General features: G+C 38.2%; 1 protein-coding gene across 5 annotated transcripts in view; it reads right to left on the bottom strand.

Moving 5' to 3' along the window:
- The window catches only part of ANKS1B (ankyrin repeat and sterile alpha motif domain containing 1B), a 414385-nt gene that overhangs the window by 4184 nt on the left and 388997 nt on the right, over positions 1 to 21204 (bottom strand). For all 5 annotated transcript variants that reach the window (XM_071764199.1, XM_071764208.1, XM_071764216.1 and 2 more), the window contains 2 exons: positions 12218 to 12304; positions 7503 to 7640 (listed from right to left, as the gene is read on the bottom strand). In XM_071764199.1, the coding sequence (XP_071620300.1) occupies positions 7503 to 7640; positions 12218 to 12304 (225 nt within the window). The remainder of the gene's footprint in view (positions 1 to 7502; positions 7641 to 12217; positions 12305 to 21204) is intronic.

Here is a 21204-nt window from a genome sequence, read left to right as displayed (position 1 = left end):
ACCTATGGATATACAGCCTTGCTCTGCTTCAGACCTCCTTTGCTGACCCATTATCTTCCAGAGCGTGATGTTCTGCTATCCCAGGCATGCACCTCGGGATCCTCCAGCTCTCACCGAGCAGCATGGGAAGAGGATGAAGTGTTGGAGTGATGCTACCAAGAGGACAAAAATGTCAGAAGTGCACACTCTGCTTCACAGAAGCAACCCACCTATGCATGCATCAAGTGAGTGTTCTGCTTCAAGTGTTTTTATTTCAAGCACGGGAGAAATTTTCTCGTGGTTTTGTTTTCTAGATGTAAAAATGTTTGAGCTTAACGCAGGATGTCAGAATACTCCTGTCAGCAGGAGGGTGTAGGGGTTGGTGTGTAGGATCAAAGTAGCCAGGCTCTTTAGACCAAGATCAGTTTGGGGGTATGGGTAGAATATTTCAAGTTCTTGTTGCGTAGATGGAAGAAAGCCTGTTGAAATGTTTATAAAGCATGAATGAAGAACCAGGGGGTCTGTGTAAAAATATTTTCAGTATAGTTTTACATCAACTAAAAAGCAGCTGTGAATTTCAAATTTGACCTTGATCTAAACTGAAAGTAAAATTTTATGGTAATGCTTTTTCAGGTTTGTGGGTTTGTTTTATAGGCTTCTACTAGAGCCTATTTCTAGGCTCCTGACTTTCCAAGAATGTTTCAACCCCCTGCAGAGCAAATGCAAGCAAGCCTGCAGGCTTGCCTCCTTATGTTCTACAGTCTTAGAATAATTCATAAATCTCTGATGTAGTTCAGAAGTTTTTCTCTCTTTCCTCAACCTCTGTAGCCCATAATGGGAAGCAACCCTGCATTGCTTTAAAACTAGGTGCTCCATTAAAATTCCCACATGTTTCTGACATAATTTTAAATGAAATATCTCAAGTCTGACTCTTGAGTTTGCAATACCAAGTCAGAAAGCAATGCAAGACACTTGGAAGTACACTATCTGCCCTTCAGTCGTTAACAGTTAATAGGATAAGATTTGTATTTCATGCCCTGCACTGTGATTTCATTGTAGTCATGCAGAAATTCCATCCCTTTGCTATCACACATGCATACTGAGATAGCATAGGCTAATTTCAGCATATTTAGCTCATTATAAGAGCTTCTTATAAAGGCGCCAGCTCTTGTCTTTGTTAGGTCAGACTGAAAACAATTATCCTCCTCCACTGGGATATGCTCTCAGTTGTTAATGACTGCAGTCACAACAGCAAGCTAGCCAAAGTTTTATAGCTTCCCAAATAAAAATATCTGCCTGATTTGAGAGCAGTAGTCTCCAAATTGTCTCCCCTTTAATGTATGGAAACTGGCCAGGATTGAGAAACACTGAACATGCATTTTGCCAGTGGAGTAATAATGAAAGACTAAAGAGACTATTACAAAGTGCTCTGCCTTTTAGCAGAACGCTGGCTACGGAATTAAGGCCAACAGAGTATAATTGTTAAAAATTTACAGAATAATATTATTTGAAACGGAGTGTGCCTATAAGTAGGACAAAAATATTATTTTGAATACATATTAATCAGCTGTCGTGACAGTAAGGGAACATACTATATCATCACTCATTTTCTGGAGTGGATATAATTATCAGTAAGGAATACAATCATCTACATCAAGGGCATGTAACAATAGAATTAAGGGGTAAGGGTTTAAGCTGGAAGAGGGTAGATTTAAATTAGATAAAAAGAATGAATTTTTGACTGTGAGGATGGTGAGACACTAGAACAGGTTGCCCAAGGAAGCTGTTGCTGTTCCCTCTCTGTCAGTGTTCAAGGTCAGGTTGGATGGGGCTTTGAGCAACCTGGTCTAGTGGGAGGTGTTCCTGCCCATGGCAGGGAGTTGGATGATCTTTAACCAAACCTTTCTATGACTCTATGAGCAGGACAAGGTGTAGTAATGGCTCAGAGATAAAGCAAACTGTAATACTAGTGGGACTGAAAGAGTGCGCCATGCAGTGTGGCATACAAAGAAAAAAAAAGTCATTGACAGACAGGCCTGAAAAAACTCTGAGATAGAAGTAGAGACAAGCAGAGAGTTTGCCATGTTGAGCCATAAATCTTGTCTGGGTTCTGTGTCTTGTCAGAAACAACTATGATTTCTTTTCTTTTGTAGTCTGTAAAATGAAAAGAAAACAGGCCTGACTGGAGCTTGAAAGCCACTTGAAACGCATGACTGGTTCTGTGATTAATAAATATTTGAAATACAGCAAAAATTCCCAAAACATTCAGTGTTCTGCTCAATGTGCAAAATGTAAATTGAACCATAGCTTGTACATCCATTTCATAAATTGCATACTAAAGGAGGGCCTGGATGAAGAGAAGCCTGCAAATGGAGCCAAGGAGCACTTTAAAATTGTACCTTGTGAAATTTAAAGCTATCTGAAAAACTGTATTTGGAAAAACCAGAAACAAATAAATTTGGGTTGAGGAATTTCTCACCTGCAGTCACAGGAGAGTATTATGAAGATTAGAGTTGGTACAGATGCACACAAGGGCTTTACTGGGGAGGTAAGAGCAGGATTCCTTGGGAATGGAAAGAAAACCAAAACACAAAATCTATTGTGGAAATCCTTCTGATGGAGTGAGCAGACTATGTTTTACATGTGGCACAAAAGAAGGCAACAAGTCTTCCTCTCTGAAAGATGCTTAGCACAAAAGTTGTAAACTCCCTAGTCACTGTAGAAGACATTAACCTTTACAGCACTTCATCAAGCTCCTCGGAAAGGAGGAAAAACTTTTAGGACCATGGTGCTTCTGAGGCTTCTACAATCCTGTTCATTGCTTGGCACAGCAGAGAAGGACAGAGGGTAAGCTAACACCTTTAAGCAATAATTTCTGGGAGGTGAGAAGCTGAGGTCAATTGCCCTGTTTGCCACATAATGGCACAATTCAATGTCCCAGTGCAAGTCTGAGTCAGGATTCTTCAGCCACTTTAATTCATCCAATCTATTACAATGGCCAATTGTTCTGCTACAATTTAACTGTCTTTTTTATACTGCCTAAGTTTAAGTAGACACTGCTTCTTCATTGTGTTTTCATCCTTCTACAAAGCTATGTCAAGGCTTGAGGAATATTTTAAGAGAGTAAGACTTCTGCTTTTGAGCTATAGAAACTTAAATGTCACTTGCAAAGGAATTTTTGGAAAAAAACTAACATTTTGCCTTTTTGGGAAAGGACTTTTGATACAATGAGGATTTCATGGGTTTTTGCTTTTAAGTGATGATTTTTTTCCCCCTCTCTTAAAGATTAATGTCAAATCTGGCCTTTACTGAAGACTGAATTATGGAAGAACCTTCCTTTGGAGTCTTGTAGATGAGATACCCATCACATCAGATGAGCAGGAATGTCAGTAAGTACACCTTTTGTTCAAGGTACCAAACTTAAAATCACAGTTAGCAAAATTAAACAGAACGGAGTGTAAGAAATCCTTACTTTTAAAATACGAAAAATCTTAGCCCAAGTCAAAATACTCATTCCCTGGGATGAAATCAGTTGAGTGCTGCATTCATTTTTAGGGCTACTTAGCTTCAAGGCCAAATGTAGAGGGTTTCTACTATAAAAGCCTGACAAGAAGACCACAGATGCTTTCCTTTTGGGTAGATCTGGAAAGGACATGCATTTGTCTGAACTCTCCAATGTGTCAGCCTTTGTGCACTCAAAGAGAAAAAAGCTCAGCTCACCCAAGATGGTTTGATGAGACCAGCATGGCGGGTATTTGCTTGTAACAGCTGTGAACTCCTAGGCTGCATCAGGCTTTCATGATCAGGCACTCTTGCAACTTAAATCCTTGATAGTTATTCTGGATTTAAAGGATTTGTAGATGGCAAACCCTTCTGAATCCATCTTTCTCTTCTAATGTGTCACAATAACATATAGGCAACAGGAGGGTGCTCTCAAAGTGGGCCTTTCAGGCTATGGCAAAAGCCATCAATGTCAATTAGAGAGGAAACATTAATTTGCTCATGAGCTGAAAGCTCCTTGATACCTAAATAAAGGTATATATAAATAAAGGCTCCATCTCAAGAAGTTTGCCAGGAGCAACTGAAAGGGTTTGACACGTTCCACCTAGTATACTCCGGAGAGGGGACTGCTTGGGCATGTTGTCTCTGGGCACTGCAAAATAAAAATGTTTTCTACTCTGGAGACATGGGGATGCCACACTGGTTGCACCCAGATAATCATACAAACAGCAAAAAATTTGATAAATAAGTCCCCTAATCCCCTGGAAGAAGGCAAGGAGCAGAACTTCGATACCTGAATGCATGCTTTTCCTTCTCTGCTAAGCATGTATACTAGCAGTTTCCAATTCTTATCCAGCTTAAGTCTGTGCAATGAAGGACAAGAGAATAGAGAATAGAAGGACAAGAGAATAGAGAATAGAAGAAAAAAGTCTTTGTGTTACACAGACCACCAGTCTAATCCTTGGGATGAGCAAAAGCAGAAATTATTCCAATTTATGCCGGTAGCCTTCTGTTCATAAGAGCATTGAGTGATGAAGGAATATCTGACAGGAATTAATTTGGACATCTCCCATATAAGAACCAGTGTTTGGTATGGGAACTGTTATGAAGGTTTTTTTCTCCTGAGGGAATCATCTACTGGTGGTACTTTTAGGGTTGCTTTATAAGTGAATGAGAGTGAAGTGGATTTCAAATCCACTGAACAATAAATCCTCTTCTTTCCCCAAACCTTGTCCCCCTCAATATTCTTTAATCAAGTCTGAAGTTTTTGCATTTTTGATTACAGAATTTTAACTCTGAGTAAATGGTTTACAAGTAGAGTCACTCCTAAACAGTACCTATCAGTAATGCTGGTAGTTGACATGTCACTAAAGTAAAATGCTTTCCTAGATGGAAAAAAAATTATTCTTGCCCCCAATTCCTGAGGAACTGAAGGACCCAAGAGAGTGAATTTTTTTTCATACCATTGCATGTATTGTATTAGCATAATATATGATGGTTCAGAATGCATCTTTTTTTACAACTTATTGTGAATTGCTACCATCTTATACCTTATTTTTCTTAACATGATTTGACTTCTGTACATTAAGAAATGGGTAGGATTGATTCTATTAGCAAACTGGAAGATCAGGCTTTGTAACTGTTGGACTTTAAATAGAAAATTTAATTTCCTGTATGCTTCTGTTCCAATTATCTAGCTATTATTTTTATGGAGCTTGTACTTGTTTAAAAAATGCTAGATCCTGGGGAAAAAAAAACACAAAAAGAGAATATTTAAGTAGGTAACATACCACTGAGCATTATGTTGTGGAAGAAAACTAAGTTAAGACAGTTAGACATTAAAGGTTTTCTGTATTGCTTAAAATAGCCATTTCAAGTGCTTCGGGTATTCAGTGCTCCTCCTAAGGTATGGAAAGTGAGCAAAATGTTGTTATTTTTCCTGGATCACTATTCATTCCCTGTCCAGCAAGGAGACAATTAATTTCATCTGCTGTAACAGAGTCTATGCGCTTGATTATTAAACCTATAAATGAAACTGCAGTACTTTGGAACCATTAAGAAATATTTAAATGAATCAGGAGAAACTATAACCTCCCACAATCAGTCTAATTTCAGTTCATTCACTTATCACTAAAATCTATGTAATTTAGTATCTTCTTGACCATGGTCTATCTATTTTTAACACAACTTTTGAGGGTTTTTTTTTGTACTCTCTGTGGACACTAAACTGTCAGCAGAGAACTTAAACAACAAAAACAATGCTCCAAAATGCTGAAATTGCTTCTAACCTGCCTTCCTGTACACCTTGTTATTTAAACTCTCCTACATGCTACCACTCTGCAACGTTGACCTTTTCAGATTTGCATATAAACTTCCCCAGTTCAGACATCTCTATTTTAAAAACTTCTTTACATTCATGTAAGCATGTTTCACAAATTCATAAACATAACACTATATTAAAATACCTTTTCTTAATGAGTTATAATTTTTAATAGCATCTTACATGCTTACCTCAAAGGGTAAGTACTCCTCAAAGTTTTGGACTAAACTGTCTTAGTCTTAAAAATTAGAGCTATGTGTTTCACCAACTGTAGCTGAAACTGGCATGACTGATTAATTGATATATGCTCCTGATTTCTTGAAACACTAGTAGTCTTTGTCACCATCTGAGAACCATAAACATAGAACAACATAGTAATTTTCCACCAAAATTGCTGGAGCTGTAAGGACTTTGCTGAAATGAGATTGAGATTTTTAGGCAGGAAGATGGGAACAAGGACAGAAGAATTAAAGCATAATGTGCTCATTTCAAAAACAAAGGCAATCTTTTTGAAAAGGTAAAGGTACTGCTAAAATAAACCTTCCCCAATATTTGCATTATTTGCTAAACTAAAACTCCCACTGACAGAGAGCAGAGCAGAACAGAAGGACCATATAGTAACAGCAACAACAATAATCATAATAATAATCCATTAACAGTTATAAGGGCAAACTTTAAACAGGAACACAGAAAGTATAATAATCTGCACAGATTTCTGTTTTCACAGGTGTTTCCAGTCTTTCTGATTCAGTGTGGTAGTCAAATATTTCTAGGACCTCTTGAGAGATGTAATTAGCTACCTGGGTGGTCTCTCTCAGATCTGTGTTTTTGTTCTATGGCTAAATTAAATACAAAACTTTTCATACATTCTCTCCACATTTGCAGAGGAAGTGTCAGATCTCCATTTTATTCAACATAATGTCAGAAAGTCTAAAGAATATTTACAGAGATGTTTGTGCTATTGGAACTGATTCAACTTAACACTGAAACACCAGAATGTGTGGAACACCTGGATAAGAAATTCTGAAGAAATCACTTATGGTGGTTAACATCTGACATCATCCCACATCTGCTTTATGAAGATGGGATCTGCCCAGGGTCAGAGGGCCCCCACAACAAAGTGTCCAACTCTCTCACCTCTTGCTGGCTGGCATGGGACCAACCCATAATGGTAAAAGCCAAAGGGCTGGACCTCACCAAACCCATCCTTCCTGAACTGCAAAGGCAGTACAAAGCAGTCAGAAGTGCAGGGTGCCCCACCATGGCTTAAGCTTGTTCCTGAGCCTACTGCTTAGCTGGCTTGAGCACTGCATATAATGTACATCGACCCAGTTCTGATTTGGTGTGCACCAAGATTTCAAAATGGCCAAACCTGCTTGCTACAAATGTCTTGGAAGGCTATAGCTTAGGGTAGAAGAATTATGTCAGAACATATACAAAAAGCTACTTGCTTAAGTTTATGATCAACACCTGAGATTACAGAGGAGAATTATTTCAGATGGGAAATGAGATAATATGAAAGAAAATCACTGATCTTCTCTGGAAATGTTCTTTTAGTGTCCCATAGTAGATGAATTCTTTTCACGTGGTAAATGAACGATACCTTTTGTCAATCACCAGATATCCTGAAATGTTTTAATAGAATTAAAGAACTATTACTATTACAATGAACCATTGAATGAAGCATCTTGTATAAACTGACCACATCAAATGCAGTGAATACATGACAGTAGTGGTGATTGGTCTTCAAGTCTTTAGTGATGTACGCAAATGTAGAAAGGTCTTCAGGGTCTTGTGCAGCACAGGAAATGTTACGGATTTCATGTTCAGCGATAATATTCTGTTTAAAAAGAAATATTTTCAATCAGCTTAGGAATTAAATGTAAAAGAGCCACAAAGGCATGTTTTTTAGCTTTGCATTTATGTTCATCTGATCTGTTGAAGTATTTCAGAAGTTTCTTAATGAGAAGAGATTTAATGCACCCCACATGTGATCTTACACAGGTAATTGGAATTTTGACATCTCCAACAATATATAAAATTGCCAGTAATCTGGTAGGAAAGAATTGCATTCTAGATTCTTCCCTATGAGTCTGCTTGGATTTTGTACAGTTTATTCAGTATCCTGTGACAAAGAGACTTCTTTCTAGGCATACAGCTGTAAATACAGTTCCAATGCACTATACAAGCATCTTACAATGCTGCTGGTTTTCTGCATCATGACCATTACATGACAGTGTTTCAGCCTACTGATAGACAAGATCTGCTGGAACCCAGCAGGCTCAGTATCTGTTTTTTTCCCATGTAGTATTTGACAAATTTCAGGTACACTTTTTCAAGAGAAAAAAACCCAAACACCAAAGATCACTTATAATTTAAACCCTGAGTTGTTGAAAGGCTTCTGCTTAGTAAAAAGAAAACAAAGGAGGATCTGGCAACTTTTCTCCACTTACTGACAACAGCATCCTGTAAGAGAGACGTAGAAAAATTAAACCATTCATGCACCGAGCGACACTACTTGCAACAGCCAATGTAAGCTATAGCACACTACTGAGATAGAGGTGGGGCATGTCTGTCCAATGAAATAAAAAAAAAAGCTGTCTTAAAGCTTTGATAAAAATTATGAATATTCATTACATAAATTGCTGATATGTAATTATTATGTTCAGGCCAAAGGAACCATGAAGCCAGAGAAGAAGATACTGCAGAGTGGCTTATGATTAGGCCTTGCTTCAGCAACACACACTTTTCAAATGGTTTATTTAAACAGAAGAATGATTCATTTAATATCAATTTACTCAGTGATTAGTTTATACCCTATTCTGAACAGTGGCCCTGCTGGCTGTAGCTCTGCTTTTTTTCCACAAAACCCCAAAGCAAACACTGCTAGGACTGTAGTATTCCAGGCCCTTGCAGAGCCACCATTTGATGCCACCTTGGTGGCATCTGTCCAAGTTAAAAAGATCCCCGAGCACCTCTGTTTTTCCCCCACCATATCTTTTCCTTCCCACCTCCTCTCCTCTCCCTTTTTTTTTTTTTTAATAATGAGTAATAGGAGATACATGCAACTAAGTCACTTAAGATGTTTTGCCATATCTTCTTTCATTTGCTAAGTGGCAACTTTCCCCCTAGCATGTAGGTGTCAAATTTTCAAAAAGACATATTAATGTATCTCACTGAAGAACCCATGGCTTAAGAAAAATTTTTAATAAAAAGCATTCCAAATTTCAATTATGGAAAAAAACAGCAAGGAAACTTTTACTGAAGAAATGAAATAATCCCCTTAATCTTAAATTGTTGCAACATGCTTGATTATTTCTCTCTAATGTTTAAACATAAAAATGACAAAACCAGTACTTATGTTTCAATATATGCCGATTTATAATGACATATGTAATCCCTGTCTTATAATCATTGGCTTTTCATGTTACTTTAAGCATTTTATTTTCTTTGTTCTCAAATTGATAACTTTTGCTCTCAAGAATGCGTTTGATAAGAATTACAATTATACCAAACCCAAGAATTAAGATATCCACAGATGTAGCTGTAATATGCCATTGCTGTTGCAGTGGCAACATTGTAGTTAAAAAAGCAGAAAGAATTAAAGCTTGGAAGGGCTTAAAATCATGTGAAATATTTCTGCCAAATCATGAGCCACAAAGTAATCACCTGAAGTTATGCTGTGCAGATGGAAAGAACTCTGCTATACTGAAACTTTTCCTAGATGACTTTGCACTGGCTTTGCACTCCAGTCAAAACTCACAGAGCTTATTCTAATGCTTTAACTTTAAACCACCGGAAGTTTGGAAACATATCTATATCAAAGGAGTTCTCAATAAAAGGAGGTATACATAAACTAAATCTTCTAGATGAAAATTACTAGCGAAATTGAGCTTTTCTTCAGTTCTTATAGGATACCCTCTGTGATCTCTTTTCCAAATTAAAAATGGTTTTAGTGCATGTGTTTTCTCCTTCCTAGGGTCACTACTCCAGTACACCCATCGCTTTATTCTGTAGAAATTACAAGGCAATGAGCCAGCTCACTGTCCTGGGTATGCTCCTCAGGCACTGAGGAACACTATGCAGTCGTTGGTCTAAAAATTGTCACTTGGTTTGGCAAGAGAAACCTGCGGCGCTCTCAGAAAGCAGGGAAGCTGAAAGTTGGTTCTGGTTCTGGTTCTGCCAAGGAAATACCTTGGAGAGATCAGGTTTTTGCTAAGCAGCCTTCCTTTCGCTTGTCTACCTCCTGCCAGCTAACCTCCCTCCGGGCAGAAATCACCCAGCAGATAGGGTTAGCTGCCACCCATGAAAAAAAAATACCACAAGTCTGCTTTTTCCTAAGCAGCAATTTCTCTCTGGCCTCACTTGCAAAGAAATGGTGCCATGTCAAAGTGGTGTCATGCCAAGCTTCAAGGCGCCACTGAAATAGCTGTCGTGGAATGAGGTCAGGGCCCCTTTGTCACCTGAAGCTTTGCCTGCTACGACTCGGAATACAAATTCTAAGCTTGGTGGCATAAAGGAAAAGAATGAACAGCCATGAGAGCTGAGTTTTCAAGCACGTAACTGCTAGTTATTTTTGTAATTTAAAAAGTATGCATTTACTGCTAGAGTGGTGCCCAGCGCTGTCAACTAGAAGCTCATGTGGAAGCGGTACGAGTCTGAACAGGATCTCACCTTAGTGCTAATCTGTTTTGGGTCTTGAAGGAATTGGGTACAGCACACTGTGGACAAGGATGATAACAACGCTCCTGGGAGAGTTGCAGGCTATTACCTGGTTTTTACAGAAGGGAAAGGCAGTGCAGATTTTGAACTGGAGAGAAAGCAATCTACCTCTTGAGAAAAAACACAGGACTGTGCCATTATTTACCTCCATCAAATACATCTATTGCACTACTGTAAGATCTAAGTGGGACTGGTCTAGAGCCAATGCAATTTGCCAAACTTCTTCCAAGTTGCCTTCTTACGTAAGAGCATATGCACCACACGTAGAGATACTGGAAGGTCCTTTTGTTCTCCTGATCTTTTTGGTAAACCTAAGGACATTGGAGTTACAGCCTTTACACTAGAGAAGAGATTTAAGAGCAGAAAAAAACAGCCCTTACCCAAGTTAAAGTTAACAGCATTACAATGTCCTGATTAATGCCCTGTATGTCAGAGAATATGAAGGAAATGAGGGCTGCAGAATCAGTTTTGAATCAATGGAAGAAAAAGGAGCTGACAGAAAACCCTGGCCTCTCCTCTCTGGCAATTATTCCAGACTTGGCATAACAGTAATTTCACCACTGTTTTTCTTTCATGCCATCTTCTAAGCCTGGATAAGGCTTCCAAATTCCAGCAGAAGTTCACAGATCTGCTTTTGTTCCTTCCCTTAAAACCCAGTTCTAGTTAAACACCTTTAAAACTGACTGATTTGGCAAGTTTGATGGATACTGGGCTAGATGTATTTTGTGATCTGAATGTTCAGCAACACAAAGCAGTTTTAGACATTATTAACCTGGTCAGGTAGCTGGGTTGTCAGATTTATTTATATTGCTTAGTGAGTTTTAGGCACATAACAGAAAAGATAATTTCTATCAATATGCAAACATTGGTGTGGACTGGATATTCTTGTCACTTTAGACATTCAAAGAAGAGAAATTTATGTTTTACTTTACTCCTGCTTACAGATCTTGTACATTTTACTTTAGCTAAGCAATAACCCATTGCTTTATCCATCAATGAATTCTCTGATCTTTCACTTTTTTTCTTTTAGTTTTAGAGATGCTGGATGCATTTAAAATGTAAGATACAAAGCACAGGGGCATTGCCACACAAGAAGATGAAAAAAATATGGAATAACAACTGTTAAAAAGCTGCTGCAGTTCAGGGAGTCAAATGGCTAGTATCAGAAAAACAGCTCTCAGAGAGAGCTGACATGTCTCTCTGACATTTAAAAAGGACATTCAAGGCTCATATTTCTTAGTCTTACAATAGCCAGCTCTGCATAAAACCTTGCATATTTATTTTTCATTGAGATGAAAAAACATAATTTTTAATCTTTTTTCCCTCAAAAATATATTAATGAACAATATTTATATATATATATATATATATAATGTACATTTAATTAAATGTATAGGAAAGAATATGTTTAAGGATTCCTCACAGGCTTCCTGCCAAATATCTTTCGTGGTAAGCTTGCCTTTTAATGTGGCAGAAGGTTGGACACAATGTTCTCCAAATGAGCCATTAAAGCTGCTAGGCTTGTCCTCCAGACTGAGTTTCTGGAGAATGACAATAAAATAGCATCCATTTTGGTGAGAAGAAACCACAAAGTACAACTCTGTTCTTTCTCTGGTCTGGTGTTCTTATAGAGCCAGCCTCATAGGTGTTCCTATTTGTGAGAAATAAAACCTAATATTGAATGATTGCACATACCTTATTTGTTGCATCAATAAATTTGACTCCCTTGTATGAGACAGACAGGACAATGGTTGGTACTTTCTTCATTTGTTCTGTAGACTTCTGAAACCAAAACGAAGATGTTGTTAGAGTTCTCTCACAGTGCAAGAACAGTGTTTTTTCTCTTCTTCTGACAAAATTTGTGAATTAAACAAAAGATACTAATCCAAATATCTGACCTTTTCTTGAACTGACTTTTGAAATAGCTGCCTTGCAGTTACAAAACTAATAAGAGCTTTACAGTTTGTTGTGAGCACAGTAAAAATTCTTTTTCCTAACGTAATGCAAACATAATGAAATAACTTGCCAGGCTTAAAAAGAACAATCATACAATTAGGCGTTCCTCAAAATTTGCCTGTTTAAGGCACCTATCTGATTTGCCCCATTCAGGGCTGTCTTCCTTCATCTTTATTCCCTGCTCAGCTACAAGAATAAACAGTGTGGTACCTTTTGTAGTAATGTTTCTTTGCTGCAATTAGTTGTTATTTAGAAATCTTTCACTCTCTTGCCTTCTTGCAGTTGCATTGGTGACATGAGCTCTCCCTGCAGCCCTTAAGCCCTGCCAGTCACTCTCTCAGTCCAATGCTTTATCTCCTCACGTCTGACCCTCTGAGCTTCCTCAAGTGCAGCTGCCATTGGAAGCTGCTTTACATGTGAATTACCATGGAGGCTTATTCTCCACTTCCTCAGTGCCAGTTCCTCCTACCTACAGTTCATGCCTTTCAATAATGCTGTTTTTTTTTTTTCTTTTATGCTAATCTACTTCTTCGTGCCTTCAATGTGATGCACACAGCAATGATATTTCCTGCCGAACAGATTGTGCAAATATCTGGGATGGATTTGAGTTCTCTGCAGAAAACCTGTTGATTAGTTTAGAGATTAAATTTACTAAAAAAAGAAAAAAAAAAACCAACCCTCCCCCAAATGGTCTAAAAGTTGGTAGCTAATTTGAATTCTTCTTTAGTGAAGGGCAATGACCATCAGGACTATTCTATACAAAACTAATATAGATGAATAATGCAGATAAAGCTCAGGGAACACTCACTCCTAGTAGTATCTGCAAACAGTCATAGAGATCAAGCAAACATGTTCTTGAGAGGAAAGAGTAAGTGCAGCTATGGTTAAAGATGAAAAAATACCAGCACGTGGAATGGGAGTGCAAACACATTGAAAGGTCTAGATTTGGCACTTAGAAAGATGAGTAGAGCATCTGAATAAGCGTAAGAGTGTTGGGTTTGTATTCTTCAATAAAAATAAAGTAGCTTGAAAACGCAGACTGTATTTGAAAAAAAAATCTGTTTGAAAAATAGGTGATGCTATCACTAAAACAAACAAAAGCTGAATAGAAAAAAAAGCATATAATCAAGTCCTTATCAGACCTCCTTCATTCCAGAATCAAAAGAGATTCCACTTTCGCCAGCAAGAAATTCAAAGCTACAGATCCAGCTATATTCTGCAATTACTGTCCCATGCCATGAAGGCTGAAACCTCTAATTAAAGTCTTAAGGAGAGCCCCACCAATCCCTATAATGGAGAGCACTGTTGCATCTCTCAGTATCAAATGGCAAGAGACTCAAGATGACAATCAAGTGTCAGTTTATCCTGGAGAAAGCATCTTTCACCCAGAAGGTCAAGCACTTTTAAAAAGGAAAGCTTAAAACATCCTGAAGAATCTGAAAATATCTGAAGGAAGACACTAAGCTGATTTGCCTGTCTCTGAACTGAGTAGAGAAAGAAGCAGTATCCCTGCCTAAAGCAGAGCAAGTACATACCTGTGTGTATGTGTATACATGTCTCTGTGAGAGATGTCAAATAAGTCTTTTCATAAGATTCAATTTCAATGCACAGAAAGCACGACAGTCACTGTACAGAAGCAGCAGTACACACACCTCACCTATCAGAATAACAAGCAATACACCCCACATATGCTCATATCCAGACAAAATGTTCGCAAATATGACAACATCACTTTAGTCATCTGGCAACCCAGCAATCATCCAACTTTTGTCCTTTCTTTCTATCCCGACAGCTACATGCAGGAGCTCTTTGTCTCCCATTTTGATTATTGTAATTATCTCCTTCATCACCTCCTTAGCAGCAAAATTCCTCTTCTTCTCCAACGCGCTATACAAACACAGCTACTAAGTTAATTTATTTCAGCTTTCTAGTCTAATTTGTACTATCTTTTATCTGCCATAAAGGTGAAGCTTCCTGTTGGCAAGGCCGTGTTGTATTAGCCACCTGAGAGTCTTCTTTGATCTAAACCAGGAGTTTGTAATTTAATCAACTTCCTTATCTGCTCTGCATTCACCTGGGTTCATCTAGAGCAGACCTGATCTTTAGTATTTAATCAAGGCTGTGATCTGCCAGAAGACTGTATCTGAGTGAAATACCTCCTCGAGATAATATTAAATTACATCTGGCAAATGGGGAAGTGAATCAGAGACTGATGGACATTTGTAATTTCTTAAGCCAAACTGTCTCAGCTGGTAAGGAGCAGTGGATGTCCCTTATCACATTGCAAATCATACAAACCCCAGGATTTGTGGGAAGCCATTCTGTAGAGACCAGTGTAGAAACATGATTTTGGGAAACACTTTTACATTCATATCCCCACTGCAACAAACATTTGGGCAGTGGAATAACATCACTGGTTGTTATGACAGTGCTGTAATGAAAAAGACACAGCTCTATTCCCCCCTCCTTCTCAACTCCCACTGACAGAGTAACTGAAGTCCACTGTATAATTACTATTTCCACGCAGTTTCCAGACTTCCACAGTTCTGAGTTGTCATGGTGAGCTTGCACTACTTGCTTCTTGTTCCTTTCTTTTTAATGGAGGAGTGGCTGCCAGGATTCATGACATGAGTTTTCAGAGATACAATATGAGTATCATTCGCTCAGGCACTGTAACTGCTTTGGCTCTAGATTCTCAGATGTTGATATAAAGTCCCACAGCTTTCACAGTAAGACATTTCACACCTTAGAGCAGGCCAAGTGGGCATCTCTGCCTGTGCTCAGAATCAGAGAAGAACTGGAATACAGGAGTCAGTATTCCCTTTCCTTGGTCGTCTCAGGTTCTAGCCCCTGTATCAGCCCTGTGAGGACATGATGAGAGGACAAAATATTCTTGTCCATCTGGTGCCTCTATGGGAAGCATATGGACCTGAGCCAAAGTTGTAGGAGCCACAGCTGAAGGCTGCCATTGGATGTCATGTGCATGTTGACATATGGTCTGGTGCTCCAAGGCATGTTCATACCATGGTAGCAGGATTAGATTTTCTCTCATGTAGAAGCAATCATAGTGACAGGACTCTGTCTCTGGGCAAGTGCTCACTAGCCTGGAACTGGTCACAGTTCCTACGAACTCCATAGTTTGTGACAGTAACTTTGCTCTTAGTTTTAATACCCTTCTACAGGAGAATCATCTGGATGAACAGCAAGCATATTCTAGGCTCTTTGCCACTGCCAGTCTCTGAACACCCACATAAGGACAGATGTGCATGCCCTGTCTCCTCAGGTGCACTGCTCCTGCAGTCAGAAGTTGTAACGCTGCAGAGCCTGTGTGCCAGAGATCAAACTTCAGTCACACTTCTGAAATGCTTCCTACTGGACAGGTAGATGACTGTCTGGAAGCAGCCATGTGTAAGAACCACAACTCAGGTTTGACTGCAGATACAGGAAGATGGAAGAAAGCACTGAAATCTAATGTGACGTTTCTTCAGTTTCCTCAGACTCCATAAAAGCGTGCAGCCTCTTTTTCTTCAGAATAATAAATACCAGGAGCAGAAGCCTCTCCTGTATTTTGAAGCAGCTGCTGCAATGAAGCTGCTTCATGTCCTCAGCACTCAAAATGGAGATCAGACCTGTGGAAGAGTGTGGAAGGCACCTCTTCCAAAAATGTCTAGTTATGCCAATGCTTGCTCTTACAATACAAGTCTGGATTTAAGGTGCTTCTGAGTTTGCATCAAACCCATTGCTGTTATGCAGGACAGTGCCAAAAACCTGTACAGTTTGGACAGAGCTGCTCCCAATTCCTCCTTTATAAACTGGTCATAAAGGGATGCAAGAGCAGTAGTGCCAGAGAGAGAAAAAATGAGAATGCAAGCTTGCTTCTGATCTTGCTTATGAATTTTCTTTAGTTGCACTGAAAGAAACACGATACTCAGAAGCAGACTCTTCATAGAGTTCCAAAGTATAGTACTACAAATTGTCTTGAGTAATGCATTTACACCAGTATATTGATTTTGAGTTAAAGGATGTATAGAACTACTAGACATTTATTTAGAATATAAACTAAACTCCAAATACTTTGAGATACACCCAGCCAGAGTATCTAACAAATCAAGATAATGAATGATTAAGACACAAAGGCCTTTGTTCTAGAAATAAAGCAGTATAAACCAGCTGTTTATTTTTAAAAAGACAATACATGCACACACGAAACTTAAAACCAAAAGAGCCTTTAATCTTTTCAAGACAGCATTGTACTGTAATAGCTTGTTCTGTGCAGAACTGAGAGCACTAATCCACCACTTTTGAATACTCCTGCAGTGCACAAAACATGGTATCTCTGTGCACATGCACACATAGACACAAAGCAGCTTAGGAAGAAATTCAGGACCACACACAGAATGGTGTCTGAGTAAGGTGCTCACACATTCACTTGATATACTATAGCACATGGTGTAATCCAGCCCACTCTCTAAATGCTTTCATCTCATTTTATTATTCCTGCCAAGATGAAATGGGATACTCTGGTATTTCTGCTTTGCCACATTGACCACTTTCATGTGTATATATATATATATATATATATACTTATAACTGGATTACTCAGCTTTCAGAGAGTGACCAAAATGAAACCATGTTCAATTTTAGGTTTTACTGCATACATAATTATACTTCATCTTGCAAATACACAGTAAAAAGACATTATTCAGCTATGCCAAGTCACTAACAATTCCATACATAAATATTGAGTACAGGTTTATGAGCCTGTAAAATCCTAAGATTCCATCTTGGCTTTTTACTTTTACAAATGGATCTGCTAATTCTGTCCTGTATTGTTTTTTAATAGCTATCTGAAGACTGTATATGGCAATTTCACTATTCAGTCACGTACTGGAATCCACCTCAATAAAAGAATGTGAACATTTTCTCATACTGGTAGCACCTATTCATACCAAATGGCATCAAACCACACATTTCAGAATACATACTGGTACCACTTGCTATCATACCCATAACTCTGTAACTTATCTAAGACTTACAAAGCCTCATTGAACAGTTCCTTTTGAGTGAGTCACTTTGACAATATCATGCATGAGGTGAAACTGAAATCAAAAGTATAAGTTCACATTTGACCCATCAGTTTTGAAGCCAGTTTTGAAAACATACTCTGTCTAAACTAACTTCCCTCAGTCCAAATGGCTTAAAAAGGCATCAATAACATAATTCAGTACCTCTTGGAATAAGATAGCATTTGTAATTCCTGTGGTACAGGACTGTTTACTTCTCTACAATTACTGGATGCCTCCAAGCTACATCATCAATATGAACACTGCACCAGGGATGCACCTGCAGCTCATCTACTTGAGAATGAGAGGCTTTTGCATTTGCAATATCTGTACACACTCATCTGCTGATGAAAGGACAGCACATCCCACCTGCACCTTCGATTGCTTTCAGTCACTGAGTTCAAGGACAGATGGCATCATGTGGATGTGCATAAGGACGGAACATCTTTAAGACCTCCCACCAATTATTTTTTTCCGTGCGAGAAAGACAGAGCTAGAAGTCCCAAAAGAACAGAGACTGAAGAGTCTAAGTTCTCAAATCCAGTGCTTGATCCTGACTTGATATTTGTCCGGCTAGTTTTTTGAGGAAACCTATGGAGATAATTTCTACTTTCGGGGGATTAATGAAATGGAGATTGAAAAATAGAAAGGGTTTACCAGAAAGAAAGAGACTGCCCTCTATATCGAGGCCCTCCTTTTTTAGGTACAGAAAAATGAGGAAGACATGTCCCAGACTCTTCCTATTTTCAGTGAAATAATCAACTCTGCTTCATCTTTATCTTCGTCTCCAGAGATAAGAGAAGCAGATTTTGTAGCAATTTCAATTTTGACTTTTTTGGTCTTCAAGCAAGATATCTTGGTCAGCAAGATATCTTAAAATATGCTTTGTGAATAGATCTATGTTGCTGGTTCCCCAGAACTTTGACTCAAAATGTAAGAACCTCTTTTCTAACACAAAAACCTTTAAGAGAGACACGTTATGTTCAAGAAGGTGGCAGGATTCAAGAACAAATTCTAAGCTCCCTACTGCTGCAGTAAATATCTGATTGGTTCAGACTGTGCAATTGATGTATGCAGCACTAGTGATTTAACATTACTGTAAGGAAAGCATCTACCTTGCTGCTGTGCTCATGCCAGTAAGTATAAAACCTTCCCCTTCATACCTGGCCAAGGAATTCAGATGTGTAAATGCCAAATGGAGTCTATTGTAGAGAACAAGTCTCCTCCTAGCTCGAATTAAACTTTATTCCTTTCCTTTATTTTGATGTAAGCAGATTTTATTCTTGCTTTGTGTTCCTCTAGTGATTTGAAGTAAAGGCAGTCATCTGATTGAAAACTCAACTTGCAATATTTCCTATTCCACACTGAGGAAGATGAAAGCTCTGAAGTTCCTGAAACCATCTCTCAAATATAACTAATAAATCTATTCTGGCCAGGACACCAAGATTTAATCTCCAAGTAGCAAAGGTCAGTTTACAGCAGGTGGGGAATGGAGATAAGGAGGCAGTGCTGCCAACTGCAGAGGGAGTTTGGGAGAGAAAATAGCTGGAAACAAATAGGAAACCATAAAATATAAATCCATCCTTGGAGTGCAAACATGTGAATGGAAAAATAAAGTATAATCCCTCTAATCAGTATAGTTCTTGCCAGGTATCCATAAATTTGCCATTTGGGTGGGAACAAAAAGCATGTATAACCTTGACCCCCATGCTGAGCTCGATCTATTGCATCTGCAAGATTTTCCCTGAACAAATCCATCATCTGCCCCGCTGGAGCACACTGCTGCACAATGTTGAGAAGCACAGAGGAGACGAGAAGAGTTATTTAGACAGAGGTTCCTCGCTTTTGGTTTTTAAATTTATTTTATTTTATTTTATTTTTTTTTTAAAGATTTAGAATCTCCATTCTTCAGCTGTAAGAGAAGGAGGCTGCTGTAAACCCCTCTGGAGAGAAGCGAGCGATATCTGCATGAAACTTCCCTTGAGGACCAAAGCCATCAGTTGCAATAAATGAAAGTACAGGAAGCATCCCCAACTAGCAGGGAGGGATCTGCTGTCAGCAAACATGTCATTTTTGTTGCTTCTCCATATCTAGGAATGATTAAGGAAGATCAAGATACTTTTTTCACTGATAGGCTTTTTCATCCTTGTGCATCTGCTGACAGGAAGTTACCCAGTGAATACCAACACTTTTTTTGAGCAGCACTAGGTAAAAGATGGAGAAGCTGAAGCTACATTGATGTAAAAATGAGGTACCTAATTTTCATCCACTTTCCACAAAAATCTTTATGTTGCTGACTCCAGAAAGATTAAATACTGTCAGGAAGAACCTTGACATGGTAAAAGGCTACACGTGAGGTCCTGCCCCCCAGCATGTTTCAGATTGCAACACATTACAGATTTGAAATATATAAATGGAAAAAAAATGTTACTAACATTAAAAGATGTTGCTTTACCACAGTAGTACAACACTGTAAATAGTCTTACAGATTCTAAAGACACTGGACAAGCAGACAGAATTAATTGCCTGAGAAGCAGTCAACTAATATATCTACCTTTTCACTTCTTTCTTGTAAATGAAATATCCCTTTCAGTATATTTAAAATAAAATACAACCATTAAAGAGTGCACATATTCAATGACAACCCAGTGATACTTAAATAATGAACGTATCAGCAAAACTTCAGGATGACTTAGGACAACCTGGACTCCCAGCTATTAGACACCAACTTTCAGAAAACAATCAGAGGAAGAAAGTTTTGGGAAAACACAAATTTATCTTACTGGGAAAATTATGCTAAAATAATGATCTTTTCTCATTAAGTCAATATTTTTTTTTTCCAATTTGAATATGATTAAAAGGACTTAAAGAATAGGTGAAATTCTGATTAAAAACTTTTAATCAAACCTCTTCACAACAAAAAACCCTCAAACCAGAAAATAAGCATTCTCACAGCACAATGGTTTCAAAAGAGAATGTAAAAAAGTAAATCTATGTAAACATCATCACTGTATTATATAAATGCCCTGTATGGCACTATACACTACTAGTGAAACTCCATTATTTTTATAGAAAAATAGTATTTTAAATAAAATTTATTTTCAGTTAATTTTTTCAGGTATATTTCAGGTATATTTGCCAACTGTATTATTAAAAAAAAATATTTAAATGGTTATAAATTATTTAGAGTGACTTTTTTTGATGTTAATCTTCCTAGTTCAGTCAAATAAGTTACTGCAGATGTCAAATGCTGCTAGGTGTCAGATTCTGTCCGAAGATCTGCATCAGCACATGCCTAAAAAATGAAACTTCTAAGTCTGACAGTTTGAAAACTGGACTGGAAGCTGATACGATTGCAGCCTCCATTAATTCCCCAGAACATGTGCATATGACTGCAGATCCCACTGTGTCAAGTTCTTGGGTTTTTTGGTTTTTTTTTTTTTGGAGGAGTTTAAGCCCAGGAAAGGAAGAATGATTAGCATGTAATTAGCTGAAAAACCAAACATCTTCAGGCAATCTAGTAGGCAAGAATTGCTGCCTGCCCTTAGCTAAAACAGATTGTACAGAAGTCTGTGTGCTGCAGATATGGAACCAATAGGAAATGGTTGTCTGATTGCATGAATTTTACACATCTTCCAGCTCTTTAATTGATCCAAATGCCAC

Source organism: Heliangelus exortis, chromosome 1, assembly GCF_036169615.1.
Source record: "Heliangelus exortis chromosome 1, bHelExo1.hap1, whole genome shotgun sequence".
NCBI lineage: Eukaryota > Metazoa > Chordata > Aves > Apodiformes > Trochilidae > Heliangelus > Heliangelus exortis.
The sequence above is the reverse complement of the archived record's forward strand: the minus strand, read 5'-3'. Positions and strand labels throughout refer to the sequence as shown.